Source organism: Myiozetetes cayanensis, unplaced genomic scaffold (assembly GCF_022539395.1).
Source record: "Myiozetetes cayanensis isolate MyiCay16 unplaced genomic scaffold, myiCay2020 scf16, whole genome shotgun sequence".
Taxonomy (NCBI): Eukaryota; Metazoa; Chordata; class Aves; order Passeriformes; family Tyrannidae; genus Myiozetetes; species Myiozetetes cayanensis.
Genome location: NW_026087270.1, coordinates 13,380,272 through 13,395,846, shown reverse-complemented (window position 1 = coordinate 13,395,846; position 15,575 = coordinate 13,380,272). Strand labels below are relative to the sequence as shown.

Sequence of the window (15,575 nt, the reverse complement as noted above, 5' to 3'; positions counted from 1 at the left end):
ATTTGCTGGTTTACAATAGACTAGGAATTGTTTAGGCTGGCCTGGCTTCATATTTTTGTGCATACCTTTGTTGCAAAGTTATAAAAACAGCTATAAAAGAAGAAACAAAGAAGCAAAATGAAATAATGATCTGCATTGTTGCTATTCCAGGCACTCATTTTTACTGGAGATAAAGCTGGGGTATTGATTAATGTTTAAATGGCTATTAAGTGGAAGGACATGCTGGGTTGATGGAATGCCTCACTATGCACTAGCATTTTCCTTTGCTTCTTTTCCACATATTCCCTAAGGAATAATTTCTGCTCCTGGGGAAACCAGCAGTGAAACTCTGAGTGACTTTTGTGGGAGCATAAGCCAACAGTTTTTCCTGTTTGTCTCTTTTTCTCATAAATTCCAAAAGGCCCTGGCTTCCAGTTTTGTCCTTTAACTTATTTTAACATAAAAACAGCTCATAAAAATGTGGAACTTTTCATGACTGTGTATACTGAAGTTTTTATCCTGGCTCTGGTGAAGTCAGTCAGGCTCAGCAGCCCTGGGGAAGTCGCATTTTTGAAGCCTGAAGCGAAGTCTTGGTAAAGAAGAGCAGAGCTGTGGGCAGGGCTGTCTGTCAGCCCTTCCTTACCTGTGATAATGGACATCCCAACACTCTGCTACAGGGATCTAGCAACTTATTTTTCTGCTGTCCAGAGGGCACAACACCAAAGCAAACCTCTGAAACACATTCAGAGAGACTGTGTCTGTCTTTGTTGGCTTGCAATTTATTCTTTTCTCCTCTAGCAACTGCCATTTTATTTCATTTTACTTACTTTTTTTTTTTAACTCCCTAGCAACTTGTTATTTTTGTTTATTCCCTCACAGTTGCACTGATACTTTTTTTTTTTAAGCAGCATTATCACACAGGACACCTTTCAGGTGAATGCCACTATGAGGCACTGCCTGGGCTCAGACTCATTAAATAATAACAAGTTCCATGTCAATTACTGGTAATTTAAAATGTCTGCAGAAGGTTGTAGGGCTGTTTATGACCTATAACAATTCACTACAAAAAAAAAGATAAACAGGTTATTATCCTAAGTATTGATTATATGATTGGAGTTTTGGTTTAAAATATTAACACATTTAATTGGAGAGGGAATTGGTACCAGTTGATTCAGCTCTGGGTTGTTATATTACTTAATATATTTAACTGAGTATAGAATTAAGCCCTAATCATGAACATTCTTGCATTTATTGCTTGAGTCAAGTAGGGAAGTTCTCAGTGTGTAAACTCCACAGTGCCCCTAAACATTTCCAGTTTCAGGGTTGGAATATCTGTGCTGATTAATGGAAAAAAGCACAACAGGGAACTTCATGTGGGGGGATCTTAGAGACAGCATTTGCAAATCCTGATTTAGGCCACATTCATGTGGTTGAATTTAATCATCAGAAGAAAACTACAGATCCCACACTGCAGAACAAATGTCTGCAAACAGGGTCTGGGTGTAACCACCTCCTGTTAGACCTCATGAATTGATTGTCCAATTCTCTTTTTGCTACCATACCCTACAATTTAGTTCATTTCTAACTAATTGTAAGAAAAAAAAAAAAAAGGAAAACACTCCAAAAAGTAAATTAACAACACAATTTCTAGTCGAAGCAGAATTTTGAGTGTGGAAAAAGGAGGACTGTGATGGGATTCATGAAGTCTGTACATACCAGTGTGGATGCAGAGGCCCATTGTTCTGGTGCTCTGGCTGTATAACACAGGTCCTATATAATGTTTTAAATATTGATTTCTGTCCTACTCTTTGGGACATATGTATTTCCAAAGGAACTGTCTACAACTTCTCCTTCTGTCAGCTAAATTTAACAATCAAGAACCATCTCTAAAGGAAAGCACAAGGTTTAGATTCTACTTCTGAATTATTAAGAGACTCACCCATGAAAGCCAGTGAGTGCAAAGACATATTCCCTTGTGGTAATCTAATTGTTTTATGTTTAGATCTATAATTTTTCAACAGCTGCTCTGCTTTGATTCAGGTATTCAGTTCACAAGGACCCAGCAGGCTGGCTGGAGATCAACCCCACCAACGGCACCATCGGCACCACGGCTGTCCTGGATCGGGAGTCTCCCTACGTGCAGGACAACGTCTACACTGCCCTCTTCCTGGCCATAGACAGTGGTGAGTACCTAGAATGGATAAGATTAGGAATATATTATTATAAAGAATAATATTTCCCCCCTTGCTTGAAACATTTTGATCCGAAAGGTGCACACGTGACCTTAAGCGTTTGCTTCAACAGCTTTAATTTAAGTTTACAACTCACACATTTATTACTACACTGAGATCTTAATTCCAGGTATAAATAGTTTAGGAACATTCTTGGAAAGTAATAAATCATCTGTATCAGAGTTAATTTCTTCACAGTATTTGAGCAGTCAGTAAGCCTGAGGCACCCAAATACCAATAACAACTCATCCCCGAAATGCTGGATTCTATTCTATTCGATACAATGATAGTGACAATAAAAACATAAATAAAAACCCCTGTTAAAATGCAACAATTTTTACATATTTTGTGTATTAAAGTCCCTTCTGTCAAATAGAATCAAAATTAAGCTCTCTAGGAAAAATTCAGCAAGTGACTTTGGAGGAGAGAAAGAAAAAGAAAATCTTGAACATTCGAAATCTCCAGACCTAAAGGCACAAAATAAATAAAAGATTTGCCTGTAATATAACAGCTAATATGCTAAGGCTTTTTCACAGCTGCAGCTGGTTTAGCCCTGGTGATGAAATGTAAAATGTTCTTTTTAGGGGAGTAATTCTACATTTTTGTCACCACATGACTCAGGGAACATTTTCAGGGCCTGACAGGAGAAAAAAAATATTACCTTAAGTATAACAGAAAAAAAATTCTGCTGAGATGCTGATTTACTTATATATTAATATACATATTTTCCTTAGGAAATTTCCGTGGCAAAACGTAGCACTAAACACATTTCTGTCATTTGTTTGTTATTGGATAGGGATTTTTTTTTTTAAATGCATCTTAAAATGTGGTACACTGGGAAATATCATCTCACAATAAAGGTTAAAATTTGGGATAAGATTACTGAGGGGTTACCAAAAGGACAAAGTCATGTTTTAAAGGTGGAGTGAGATATCATCAAAGGGAGTAGATGGAAAAAGAGACTGAATGGTTTTGCCTGTGGAAACCAGCCTGAATGAGGTGGATTTGGGGGAAGACCTTTATGTTGTGCTTAGGGCAGAACTCACTGATTAAGAGGGTGACCCCTCTTAATTCCCAGAATTTTTTCCATTCTGGAAATAAAGAGAGAAAGGGAAAGTTGTCTGTGAGCTGAACAGCAGAGCAAGAGAGAAAAGGAATCCTGTTCATTATTTGAGTTATTGAGGCAACAGCTCCATTCCAGCAGCTGTAACTGTGTATTTGTGATTGCACAGCTCCCTTAGTGCAGTTCATCCACTCCAACATTATTGACTTCTTTGAATGAAGTAATTAGAAACCACATGTGTGCCTTTAGTGCTGTCATGCCAAGGTGTTAATAATGATCATTCCCGAGCCCTGTGCTCCTTCACTGTGTGCAGCCCAGCCACACGTGGAAGTGGGAATAAACAGCACAGTTTCAATAGCTGATATTCACCTTGTGGTTTGTATCACCTCTGGATTGATTACCAAACATTAAACTCAGAGGCAGGACCCCTGGGACTGGCAATATACCTAGAGAGTGTTTCCCAACTTATTTCCAGGCAAAACTGTGAAACTCAGTTCATCTTCTTACCCATCAGAGCTGATGTCCATCTTGAAAAGAAATATTACCTCAGATGAGAAACCAAATTGTGGAGAATGATATGAAATGAATGTAGGACTCTTTCAGGACTTTAAAAGAAGGTTATGTTAACTTAAAAAGGAAAAAATAATCAGATAGCTATATGAGCTCTCTTAAAAGTGTTGCCCACAGAGTGCAAATCCCTTTCTTCAGGTTCATAAGTGGAGTCTGTATAATACCAGTGAATATGGTGAGGACTTTTAACTGAGAGGGCAGCCAAAGGCAGGATTAAGGATTGCCAAATGAAAGAGAGCAATAAAGTGAAAATTCAGGGGCATTTCCAAGAGAGCAGGTCATTTGCTTGGACTAAAAGACTTGGGGTGAAAAGGAAGGAGAGGAAAAAACACATGGGTTAATAAGAAATGCTGTTTTCAAAAGTGTTCAATGGAGGTTCTTTCCTTTGGCCTCTCATTTTATCTCTGAGTCAAATCTGAAGTCTGAGATGCCACAGGCTTCCTTTTCTTCCCTGGGGAATACAGAGATCCCAGGTGATCCCATGGCACAGTCCAGCAGTGGGAATCCATACCCAGGCAGCTCCAAGCAGAGCAGACATGGCAAGTGTGTGCTAATCTGTAACAGTATTTATAGTGAATAGATCTAAAATCAAATAAAGCCTTGAACCTCAGACATTGTTAAACGACCTTCAACATACACTAAACCAGAAAATAAACACAGCATTATTATTTTGGGTTCATAGCATATAGAGTTTATATACAAATATAAATATATGGTTACACAAATGATACTGTTGTGCCATCCTATTCCATGATCACCTCTTTTTAAAAGGACCTTCCATTCATGTGTTATCTTGGCTGAAGAGTGGAGAGACAGCTGAAAACAAACCTCCCAGTGATACTTTATTCATCCCCTTCTGCTGATGTCAATAGAGAATCTGTCATCAGTTCCAGCAGCACTGACTCCTTGTTATTACACTTCAGCGCTGGGAACAAATGTCAGGACACCTTTTTTTATTTGTACAATGTTGAAGATTTCTGTCAGAAGTAAAACCAGGAGCTTCATGCTTGGTAGTTCTTTATATAAATCCATCACATCTTTCTCTCTTCTTGGTAAATCACGAAACTGTTCTTTACCAGTAGCACAGTAACCATGAATGGGTCATAGAACATGGAGTCATTCCACTGCAGGAAATAATTTAGTTCTTTATGAGATTCTTTTTGACCTTTATGATATTATTTCTCAACATTATCAAATTAACAGCAGGTAAAGGTAGTTAAGTATAAGTTATATTATTTCTGATCTAAATAGTTCCTGCACCTTCCCAAACACAATTGAAACAATCTGTGAGAACAAATTTGATGGAAACAGTGTTAATTTTATAGATAATAAATTTTGACCATTTATGGGGGTAAATTACACTTTAAAAAGGACTCCTGCAATGAGTATCCTAATTTTCTCTGTACATTTGATTTCAGTAAAAGGTCAAGGTAGTGTCTTTAGAATTTAAAAACTTTTTATTAAAGACCTGTGTGGACATAGAGTCTCTGGTCTATTAAAGAAGAAATTAAACACTGGTAGGAAATATCATGAAGCAGAGTTAACACATTAAAGTGTCATGAACTGCGTTTAATCTGAGAATGAGCTGATAATGGGACAAAGTCAGGTTTATGCAAACTTGGGAAACAGCAGAGGTTTCATTCAATTAGCAAAAGTGATCGTTTCATTCCCTGAATTTAGCACTAATCACTAACCCCAGTGCAGTGTCACGAGCACACAGGGCAGTTATTGGGAGTAGATCTGTAAAACAAACCTCTGTGAAATACAGGCAAGAAAGCATTTGAATTGGAGAAATCTGCATGAGCAAACCTTCCAAATTTGCTGTATGACCATGTGGTGGGGTCATCCTGCAGATCCTGTTATGCACCGGAATACTTTGAATGACTATCATAAAGCAGAATATCTGTAGGTTTTCCTCATTAAGGTCACTCATGATAAAAAGCCCACAGGAAAGATCTTTGTCCCTCTGTATTCTGAGTGTTTGAGTCACAATTTGGAAGAAGGAAGGAAGGAATAAAACATGTCTGGAGGTGAAGCTAAAAAATACCTGGGAAATGTATGAAATCTTAAAAAGGTAAAATTGGTTTCTCCCTTTTCTTTAAGAGGCATGAATAATGAAATATCCCCAGATTCAGCTTATTTATGCAATAATCACTCCTTTTGTGGAAGGGCAGGATGCCCCAGTTAATATCCCCATTTTGTAGCTGTTTCTGTCTCTTTAGAAGAAAATCTTTGGTTACCTTTCTTTACCTGGTACACAGTAAAAACCACCTGTGCTGTTCAAGCCTGTCATCTGGTGACAAGTGATGACACACTGATCTTGCTGATTGGGTTAAATGCAGTTATCAGCTCCACTTTTCTCAGGCCACCCTGGTGGGCTACCAGCCTTCCAAAGCCAGGGAGAAATATTCTCCCACAGAGACAGATCCTCTCACCCAGAGTGAGGGTGGCACCTTCCCTCCTGCTCTTCTCGGCACCAGGGAGCTACTGAGACAAAAATTGGGAATATGAGTACTTCTACTACAGTAAACACAAAGAATAAATGTCATTAAAAGTGTGGCAGCTCTGCCAGATGTTAAAGATGGTCAGAGATGGAGTTAAGGGTTTGAATTTTTAGGTGGTGTAGCTTCCAACCCAGGAAATTCCCAGTAAGACCTGTTTCTCACAGCACTACCACATGGGGGAAAACATCTTCCCTCTTTTCTGGAAAGGGGGTTTTCCCCTACATGATGTCACCATCCCCAGCGTGTGACCTCACAGCCAGGGCAGGATGTCCCACAGGAGGGCTGAGCTGGAGGAAGCACCCCTGTCTCATGGAGTGGGTGTTTCAGCAAGGGAAAGGTTGAGACAGATGTGATTCCACAGGTGGGATTTCAGTGTTCTCCTTGAGAGCTTCACGTGCCAGTTAAAAATAAAAAGCAACTTGGATGGTGCTTCTATGGCTGGCAGTTGCACATGTGTAAATTGGCAAGCTGGGGAGCGTTATTTCACTTTTCCTGAACAAAATGAAGTACTGAATCAGGGCACCCAAGCCATTCCAAATCTCATTGATTGTGCAAGTCTCGATACTACTGATCATTAAAAAGAAAAAAAATTATCATTCTGTTCTCTGCCTGATGAACAGTAACACACAACACCTAGAAAAACATGGAATAACAAAGAGATGTGTAGCAATTTGCAATTAGAGCTTTTCCTTATATGTATCTAACCTGTCTTCTCGCTTCATGATGTACGTAATTAAATTACCATAGATTGATTCCACCTAAAACATGCTATTTTTGAAGAAATCAGGCAATTAGTTACCATGGCAACCCAATTAAGCCAGTTTTATACCCCTTATCTTAATTGCTGTATTAATTGAGAAGAGAAAATAAATTGAAGACTCATCCTTTTCTTGCCATTTTAAATTTCAGTAAAATATGAATTGCACACAAAATATTGTTTTAATTTGTCATCACGGACTCATGATTAGAAAAAGGAATTAGAATGTTGAAAACAGTGTTTAAGACGGATGGCATATGTCAGGAGCAATTTGATATGCTGAAAGAGCTGTGCTCTTTGGAAATGTAATTACTCAAAAATAGGATCTGCATATATTATCTGAGGGAATGAATGAAGGATTGTAACTTTTAAAGGCTATTTATTTTATGCATTCTGTAAAAATATCTATATGCCAATGCATAGAGAGAGTGCACAGGAAGTTTCAACTCCTGGGGAATTGGGGATGAAAATGTCAGCAGATGGCATTGATGAGAGCACTGTTCTGAGCAGCAAACCCAAAGCTTGGTGTCTTCCCACTCTACTGCTTCCATTTGCTTTGGCTGAACCATTAATAGAGTTCAGCTTGAACACGAAAAGTAATGGAATCTGCCTGTCTGAATGGGATTTCTGCCTGCAGAGAGGGGACCTGCTGCCAAATCACCGAGTATGCACATATTTTCTGAGTAGAAAAACAGCATATGGAGTGGGGAAAAAAAATACAACATGAGGGACGAGACAGAAATTTGTGTTTAGATTTTTCAGAGCAGTGTCATCAGAAAGCATGAAACCATTTTTCTCCCAGTCCAGATCTGAAGTATGGAAGTCACAGAGAAGCAGCTGAGGGAGCTGAGGGGGCTCAACCTGGAGAAAAGGAGGCTCAGGGGGGACCTCATTTGCCTCTACAACTCCCTGGTGGGAGGTTTTAGCCAGGCGGGAGTTTGGCTCTTCTCCCAGGCAAGTAGTGACAGGACAAGGAGATGTGGCCTCAGGCTGTGCCAGAGGAGGTTCAGGTTGGACATCAGGAGGAATTTCTTCATGGAAAGGGTTGTCAGACATTGGAAGGGGCTGCCCAGGGAGGTGGTGGAGTCCCCACCCCTGGAGGTGTCCAAGGAAGGACTGGACGTGGCACTCAGTGCTCTGGGCTGGGTGACAAAGTGGGGATGGGACACAGGTTGGAACTCGATGATCCCAGAGGTCTTTTCCAACCTCAGTGATTCTGGGATTCTGTTTCAAAGAGAGAACAGAACATACTCCTGGCCTAACCATGTCCAGCACAGTCTGGCTGCACAGCTCCCTCCAAGCAAGCTCGGGGACTTCTACAACACTCCTTTCTTTCTTTAACCTCCTCCTTCGGGCAACTGTAAAGCTGAAAATAGAAAAGTTGGTGAAAAATCCACATCCAAGGAGACATCCTAGGCAGTCCTACATTTTCCTGTAGGTTAGGTGGGAGTAAAATGAAGGAAATTCTGTGAGAGTCAGTTCCAAGCTGACCTCAGTGTGACTCAGCTTACAGAATTCTTGAGAGATGAGGCTTCATGAATGATGGTTCAGGGAAAAGGTAACCGTGACAGAAATTAGCCAACTCAAATTCTCAAAACGTTGTTTTTCCTGCTTAAATATGAAGAAAAAGGGTTCTTACTGTAATTTCTCGCTCACTTTGTATCTGTGTAAGTTTGTTACCCAGCAAAAAATGTAGAAGGGGTGAAAAGAAGTTGGAATTGAGCTTTCTGGGTCACATAAGGGATAGTGCAAGTGGATTAACAACTGCTGCTAAATTGTAAACCATAAATATTCTGGTAAAATTTAGAATAAATTAATTTCTACTCTTTCAGCTTGAGAGGGAATCCATATGGCAATGGATACCCTATTGATGGCCCTAGGAATTAAATGGCCTTGTAATTTCTGCATCATAGCATAGAAGGGCATAGATAATATGTATTCATTTGGTGGTGCTGGAAGCTTAATTTAATAAGCAGAAGTTAGTATAGAAGTCCTTTTACCATTCATAATGAGCACGTGAAAGGGGATGGTTCATCCTCCATTCTTCCTAAAAACTCTTCTGGCTTCCAGCAATATTGTGGCTTAAATCTGTAGAGCAGCTGGATTCTCTAGAACGGATGACTTTTCCCCTTTGGAAATTTGGTAACTATTGCCAGAATCCAACATCTCTGATGTTCTCAAACAAAGCAAAAAGTATAATAGTATGATAATTAAATATTTAGTGTATAGTATATAATATTAATATAGTAATTATATAGTATCATAATTAAAGGCCTTTTTTTTCATGTTTGTTCCTAATTACGTTTTGTTATGTGAGAGGCATTTAAGTGAATATTCCTTTGCTTTAATGACTATGATGCAAACCACCAGATTTCTAAATACACAAGGTTTTCTGTGTTTAGCTTTCAATGCTGTTAGGTGAACTTCCTAAATACAGTGAAAACACACTGGCTCAGTGTCTCCCAGTTTTAACACTTTTTGACTTGTGTGTCTGACATTTTTCTTGGCAGTTGATTGTCAATGCTTTGTTACTTAGCTGGGCCACTAAATAATTTATGTTATTTTCATGTAAACTGACTTTCATCTTATTCATTTAAAGCCCATTTTCACATAGCATGTGGAAATGTACTTTTTTTTTATGTTTGATAATCCTTATTGTCCCTTGGGCAAGTTGCTCCATTCTAGTCAAGTTTGGTATCAAAAGTAGAAAAAAATCAAACTAGAAGAGAAAATGCTTCTTGAGGATTTCCTGTTGTTTTTCACAAATTAAATGAAATTGTGTTTAGCTGGATGAATGTTCTTATTATACTCAATCTGTTTAGTTTATAATGTCCATTAAATATTAAAATAAAAATATTTTAAAGACCAAATTGTAAAAGAAACAATATGAAAAACCACACCTGGGTTATTTCAAAGAGGGCTTATAATTTAAGACTTTACAGTAATAACTCAAATAGGATTCTGCGCAGCTTTTCATTAAAATTCAACCATAAAAAAGCATGCAAGGTACCTGATCCTATAATATTTCTTTTGAAACTAATTTTTTTTCACTAAATGTGACCTTCAGTGAGACTGAAATGCAAGTAAGATCTTCCAAGTCAGGGTTCCCAGTCTCGCCTTAGATTATTAAAATGAAGATTTCACTTTGTTTCAGGCTGAAATCCGTCATCCTTCAGCCTCTGCCTCAGCAGCTTTTCCACACATCAGTAATGCTGTTTGATCCCTGTGTTTGCCATAGTTTATTCCCAGATGTGCCACTTGTGGGAGCCTTAGCAGGAGTTTGGGATTCTCTCTATCCTGAATGGCTCTAAAGGCACCTGAAGGGTTGAAATGTTCGGCCTCAGGAGGGAAGGACAATCTTGTCCAGTGACAAAAGTGGGAGCAAAGCTCTCTGGAAAAGCTGCTCCCAAGGGCTGTTGGACAGAGCCCTTTATGTCTCGGTTTGCACATTAATTCTGCTTTCAGCTGCAAGGTTTTGAAACACAAATTGAAAGAAGTTTTACTTTGGAATTAAAATATGTTCTGGATATCTTTTGTTTCAAAATCAAAGCTGTCTGGAGATCATGGGATTTTTGAATTATTTCTACAGCATAATACTGTCAAATTTATGAAAGTCCTATATTCCCAATGGATATGTTGTGACCATTTTTCCTTGATTCCCTTTTTGTTATATTTTTATGGTGTGTGTTAACAAGCTTCAGTTTATGACCTTGACATTCGCTTATTTTTCTTTTGGAGGTCTTCATAAATCACCGAAAGCTTTTGTTCAAATCATCATAAATAAACCAACCAAAGAATAAGTCATTCAAATGAACAAAAGCAATTTCCCTCCTCTCTGTCTGTGTGTAATCCTTGCCTTGGCCCTTACAAAGGGTGAGACATTTCCATGGCAGGGAAAACACAGCCATATCTGTGTGTGACAAAATTACAGGACATCCATAATGCTGTTGGCTTCTTAATTTCAAAAGGCAGATTTTAATATTACTGACTTCAGAGAAAGATAAGAAGGGCAGTGCATGAGACATTATCAGTCCAGTGTGGAAATAATGCATTCAAAATTAAAGACAGCAGTTTAATTAAGTGCATGAAAGGCTGGCTTTTATGATCATATTTCAAATACTCGACTGTCTTTTCATCCATTCTGCCGTGTGACTTTACTTAATAATATATCAAGAACAAAAAATGTGTTGGAGTCTTTCTGCAAATTCAATTAGTCCAATAAAAAGTGAAAAATAGTTTCTTTTTCATTAAAAAGAACTCAGCCCTAACCCTTGCGATGACAAAGTGCGAGATGAGAGGGGAGGGCAAAGCTGGAGAACTATGAACATTCTGCCTTTGTGATGCATTTATGTGTGCATGAAACAGATGAAGTGTCACCATTAGTAACATTTGTTATTGAAAGGACTAATTGCATTCTGCTCTGTTAGCAGTTTATCAGATCCAGACCACCAGACCTCCCTTAGGATGCACTCCCAGCACAGCAATAACTCCGGAGTTTACTGGGCTGCTCTGGGCAGGGTGATTATGCTAAAGTGAAACCTCTTCCAGGGCTCAACTAGAGACTGTGACACATTGCTCTGGTGCTCTACAGGTTAAGTGCAACCTCTTGAATCCATTCTCCCTGTGAAGAGTTTATAGCCAAGGGAAGTGCAGAGATCACAGTTCCTGTGTACTAAACCAGAACAACGAGGGCAACAAACAACCTACGAGTGCAGCGCTTCAAACGAGACATTGTGAAGTGCAGTGCGCAGTGAAGGACATAATGTGCATTTAGAAAACTTTGAGAACATGAAAAAACAGGGTGGCAAAGGGATCTGAAACAAGGTGCTGAGCTGTAGTGACTGAAAGTTATTAGCACCTGTTGGCTCCTCTGTGACCCTGTGAGATGAGGTGAGATGAGGTGAGATGAGGTGAGATGAGGTGCTGGTCTCAGCCTGGCTCCCAAGGGCACTCTGTGCCTCCCGAACACTCCTGGTGCCACGGCTGGTTTGTCAGTCCCAGCCCTGGCACTGAGCCTTGTCGTGGTGCCCCGGTGAGCAAACAGCACGCTCAGCTCGAGGCTGAGGCTGGCAGATAACTGCAGAAAGCTTGAAACTCTGCTGCTAACACAGGGTGGCTCTGGGTAAATAAACCAGCTTGTATCCCTGGGTTTGCACGTTGACAGGTTTCACGTCTGCTGACGTAACTAAATGTGACCCTAAGGGTTGTTGGGGAATGATCTGCTCCTGTTCTGCTTCTGGGCACCCACCATACAAACTGATTCCTCTCTGCTGTCATTTCTCCTCTTACTTGTCCTATTCTTGGTTCCTTTAATACTGTGCTATCTGGGGGATGTTTCCCACTATGTTTCTCTCAGTATGTGCTGATGAACAGGTTCTGTTCCAGATATCTATTCATGTCCTATTCTCATTTTAACTTCAAAATATTCCTCTCCCAGAGGTTACCATAGAATAACTTTCCATACTGTAGAGAATCAGACAGGCTGCATTCTGAAAATACAGCAGTGAATTTACCAGAGTGACTCATCAGGTTTTTTAAGCAATCATTTTCATATAAAAGAGGTAAGAACTATAAAAATTATTTCCCTTTGCAAGCATGCAGGTGCAAATAAGAGCAAGAGTTTATGAAAGAAGTATGATTTAAGAAATAAATGTTTGGCTTTTTAAACAGGTAACCCTCCTGCTACGGGGACAGGAACCTTACACATCACCTTGGAGGATGTCAATGACAACGTCCCATCCCTTTACCCAACGCTGGCAAAAGTTTGTGACGATGCAAAAGATCTCAGGGTAGTGGTACTTGGAGCATCAGACAAAGACCTTCATCCCAACACAGACCCTTTTAAATTTGAACTGAGCAAGCAATCTGGCCCAGAAAAATTGTGGAGAATCAACAAGCTCAACAGTAAGTCTGCTACTTTTATTACTGTGCATTTAGTGCTCCCACCTCTACACCTCACTGTTCTCATCCTGAGGCACTCTGTGAATTCTGGAGCAGTTCTGTAGGAAAGTCTTGCAGGATGGAGCCATCTCTACTGCTTTACACTGTGCTGGGTTTGCTGGGACCAGCTGCCTGTGGAACACAATAATTCTGAAGCTTGAAAGTTTTTCCCTCTTCTTAATGTGTTGACTGAAGTTTCCTCTTTTTGCTTTTCTACTAATGACTTACACTTTCATAAAGATATTTCAGGGCATGGAATTTGCTTGCATGAGGTGCCCAAGGCTTTGCTATAGGACAGCAGGGAAGTTTTGCATGGACTTCAAAAATATAAGTGAAAAACTTCCTAATTTTAAGTATTTGAACTCTCCACAAATAAAACACCCCAATGCACTGAGACCTTACATGATTCATAAGAGGATCACAGCACACACTATGCAATTGCAGAAGGTTTGTATGGCAAGTTGTGGGCACAAAGTACATTTCTTTTTAATGTAGATCATTCCTTTTCTTTTTTTTTTTTCCTAGAATGTATTATTTATCTCTGCTGCTCTCCAATGTTTTAGTTTATTTCATGTTTTACAAAAAGCTGTCTGTGATGTCTGTCCCTGCCTGCAGAGCAAAGGGGAGGAACCCTTTTATTTTTATTTTTTTGCAGTTCTCCAAATGTCAAACCACCACCCTGTTCCTCCCCTAAAAGAGTTAGCACAGCCACCTGGGGGAGTCTGCACCCTCACCTGGGCACCAGGAGCTGTTATAACCCTCTACTGCTCAGGTGGATCAGATCTGTGGATCTGAAGGGGCTTTACTTCCCTCCACTGCCTTTTCAGGCAAACTGAGGGAGTGTTTCAGCATTTTTGCCTGTATTTCCTTACTAGAAGGTTGGGTTTTTTTACCTTAGGCAAATAAATATATTCTTCCCTCTTTTTGCTTTGAGGGTGACATGCCTTAGCATTTCATGAGTATATTTGTTTTCACAGGCAACTTCTGCCAATAAATTGCAGACCAAATAATTATTTAAACAAAAGGAGCTCTTAGAAGTCTTTTCTTTTGGTGGGGTTTGGAAAAAAAATTGCGATTTGCTTTCAGCCCAAGCAGGAATTTCTGTACTGCCTCTTCTTACCTCCAATTCAATTCTTTCATTTTTTTTTTTTTTTAGAGTGTTGTCACTTTATTCTTAATTTCCATGGCTAACTATGGCACGTCTGATACTGTTTGCAGACTCCCCTTCCAAACAACCACCCTTTGGCTAATTCTCCCCTCATCCTTTGCAGATACTCATGCCCAGGTCATCCTGCTTCAAAACCTGAAAAAGGCCAATTACAACATCCCAATCTCAGTGACAGATTCTGGGAAACCCCCCCTGACTAACAACACAGAACTGAAATTACAAGTGTGTACCTGCAAGAAATCCAAAATGGACTGCAGTGCAAGCGATGCCCTTCACATCAGCCTGACCCTCATCCTCCTCTCACTCCTCAGTTTACTTTGTAAGTCTTTTGCTGAACTGTAAGTAGTGAACTATTGTTAATCTGCTCATTTGTACTCTCCATAAGAAAACCTACCAAGGGAAAAGTTAAATTCCTCCACTGATATCATAACACAGTAACTTTGAGTTCTTTTTCCCTGAAGGAATAGCTGTGAGAAAGTGGGGGGGGAGGGTTTTTTTTCCATAGTCAAAAAATAGCAATGAGTGCCTGATTGTCAAATTAAGAAATAGAAGGAATAATTTTAAGAAGAATCAAAGAGAATTAGAGCCAGCATATGATAGACTGAGAAGTACCAGCTGTAGTAGCAGATTTGTGAGACGCTTGCTTTCATCTCTCCCCACTTGAATTCAATTCAAACCCAGAAACAGGAGATTAAAGGTGTTCATGCAACAAAAGCTGTTCTGGGTCACCAGGAAAATGAGGACTGTCTGCTCCAGTTTATTCCTCTGCATAAAGTGTGCAGGTGACTGGAACATGAGGAATTGCCAGTCCAGGTTGGAGGGCAGAGAGAACGGATGGACAAAAGAAGCTTCTAAGCTGCTTCTAAGAAAGATTCATAAAAGAGATTTACAAAATTCCTAATCTGAATTGAAAGAAGTAAAAAAATAATCCCAGAATGACTCAAGAGTAGGAATTCAAAGCCATGGAATCCTGCCATCTAACCTGGGTGTGTGCCTGGCTCACCCTGTGAGAGCTGCCAGCAAATTTTTGATGCAGTATTACTTTTTATTGCCTTCCCTATTAAAATAGTATATCTGTTTTCTATAACTATAGTAACAAGTCTGTTATTCAAGGACTATTATCCTCCTCTCATGTGACTAAAACACATTGTATGATGACTTAATACCTGAGCTGTGGGGAAAGGCCTGGCATTTTCCATGAGACAGAATCTACCACGAGGCAGAGGAGGTTTCCACATCTGAGCTTGGTGTGTTCTTGATTACACATCTTGTCCATTTTTTTCTTATTGTGTACTGCTTTTATCCCAAAAGGCTGGCATGAAGGTCGTTGTGGGAGAGCTGGTACTGGCCAATGTTTGTGCTG

At 39.6% G+C, this 15,575-nt stretch overlaps 1 protein-coding gene across 3 annotated transcripts in view; it reads left to right on the top strand.

Annotated features, from left to right (window-relative positions):
- CDH13 (cadherin 13) overlaps positions 1–15,575 on the top strand; it is a 426,216-nt gene that overhangs the window by 392,447 nt on the left and 18,194 nt on the right. For 2 of the 3 annotated variants that reach the window (XR_007628446.1, XM_050311304.1), the window contains exons 11-13: positions 2,020–2,162; positions 12,775–13,008; positions 14,316–14,531. Coding sequence is in view for 2 of the 3 variants with exons in the window: in XM_050311304.1 (XP_050167261.1) it covers positions 2,020–2,162; positions 12,775–13,008; positions 14,316–14,531 (593 nt within the window). In the remaining variant the exon portion in view is untranslated. Of the gene's footprint in view, positions 1–2,019; positions 2,163–12,774; positions 13,009–14,315; positions 14,555–15,575 lie in introns of those variants that run through there. The other variant, XM_050311303.1, reaches the window with a different exon arrangement.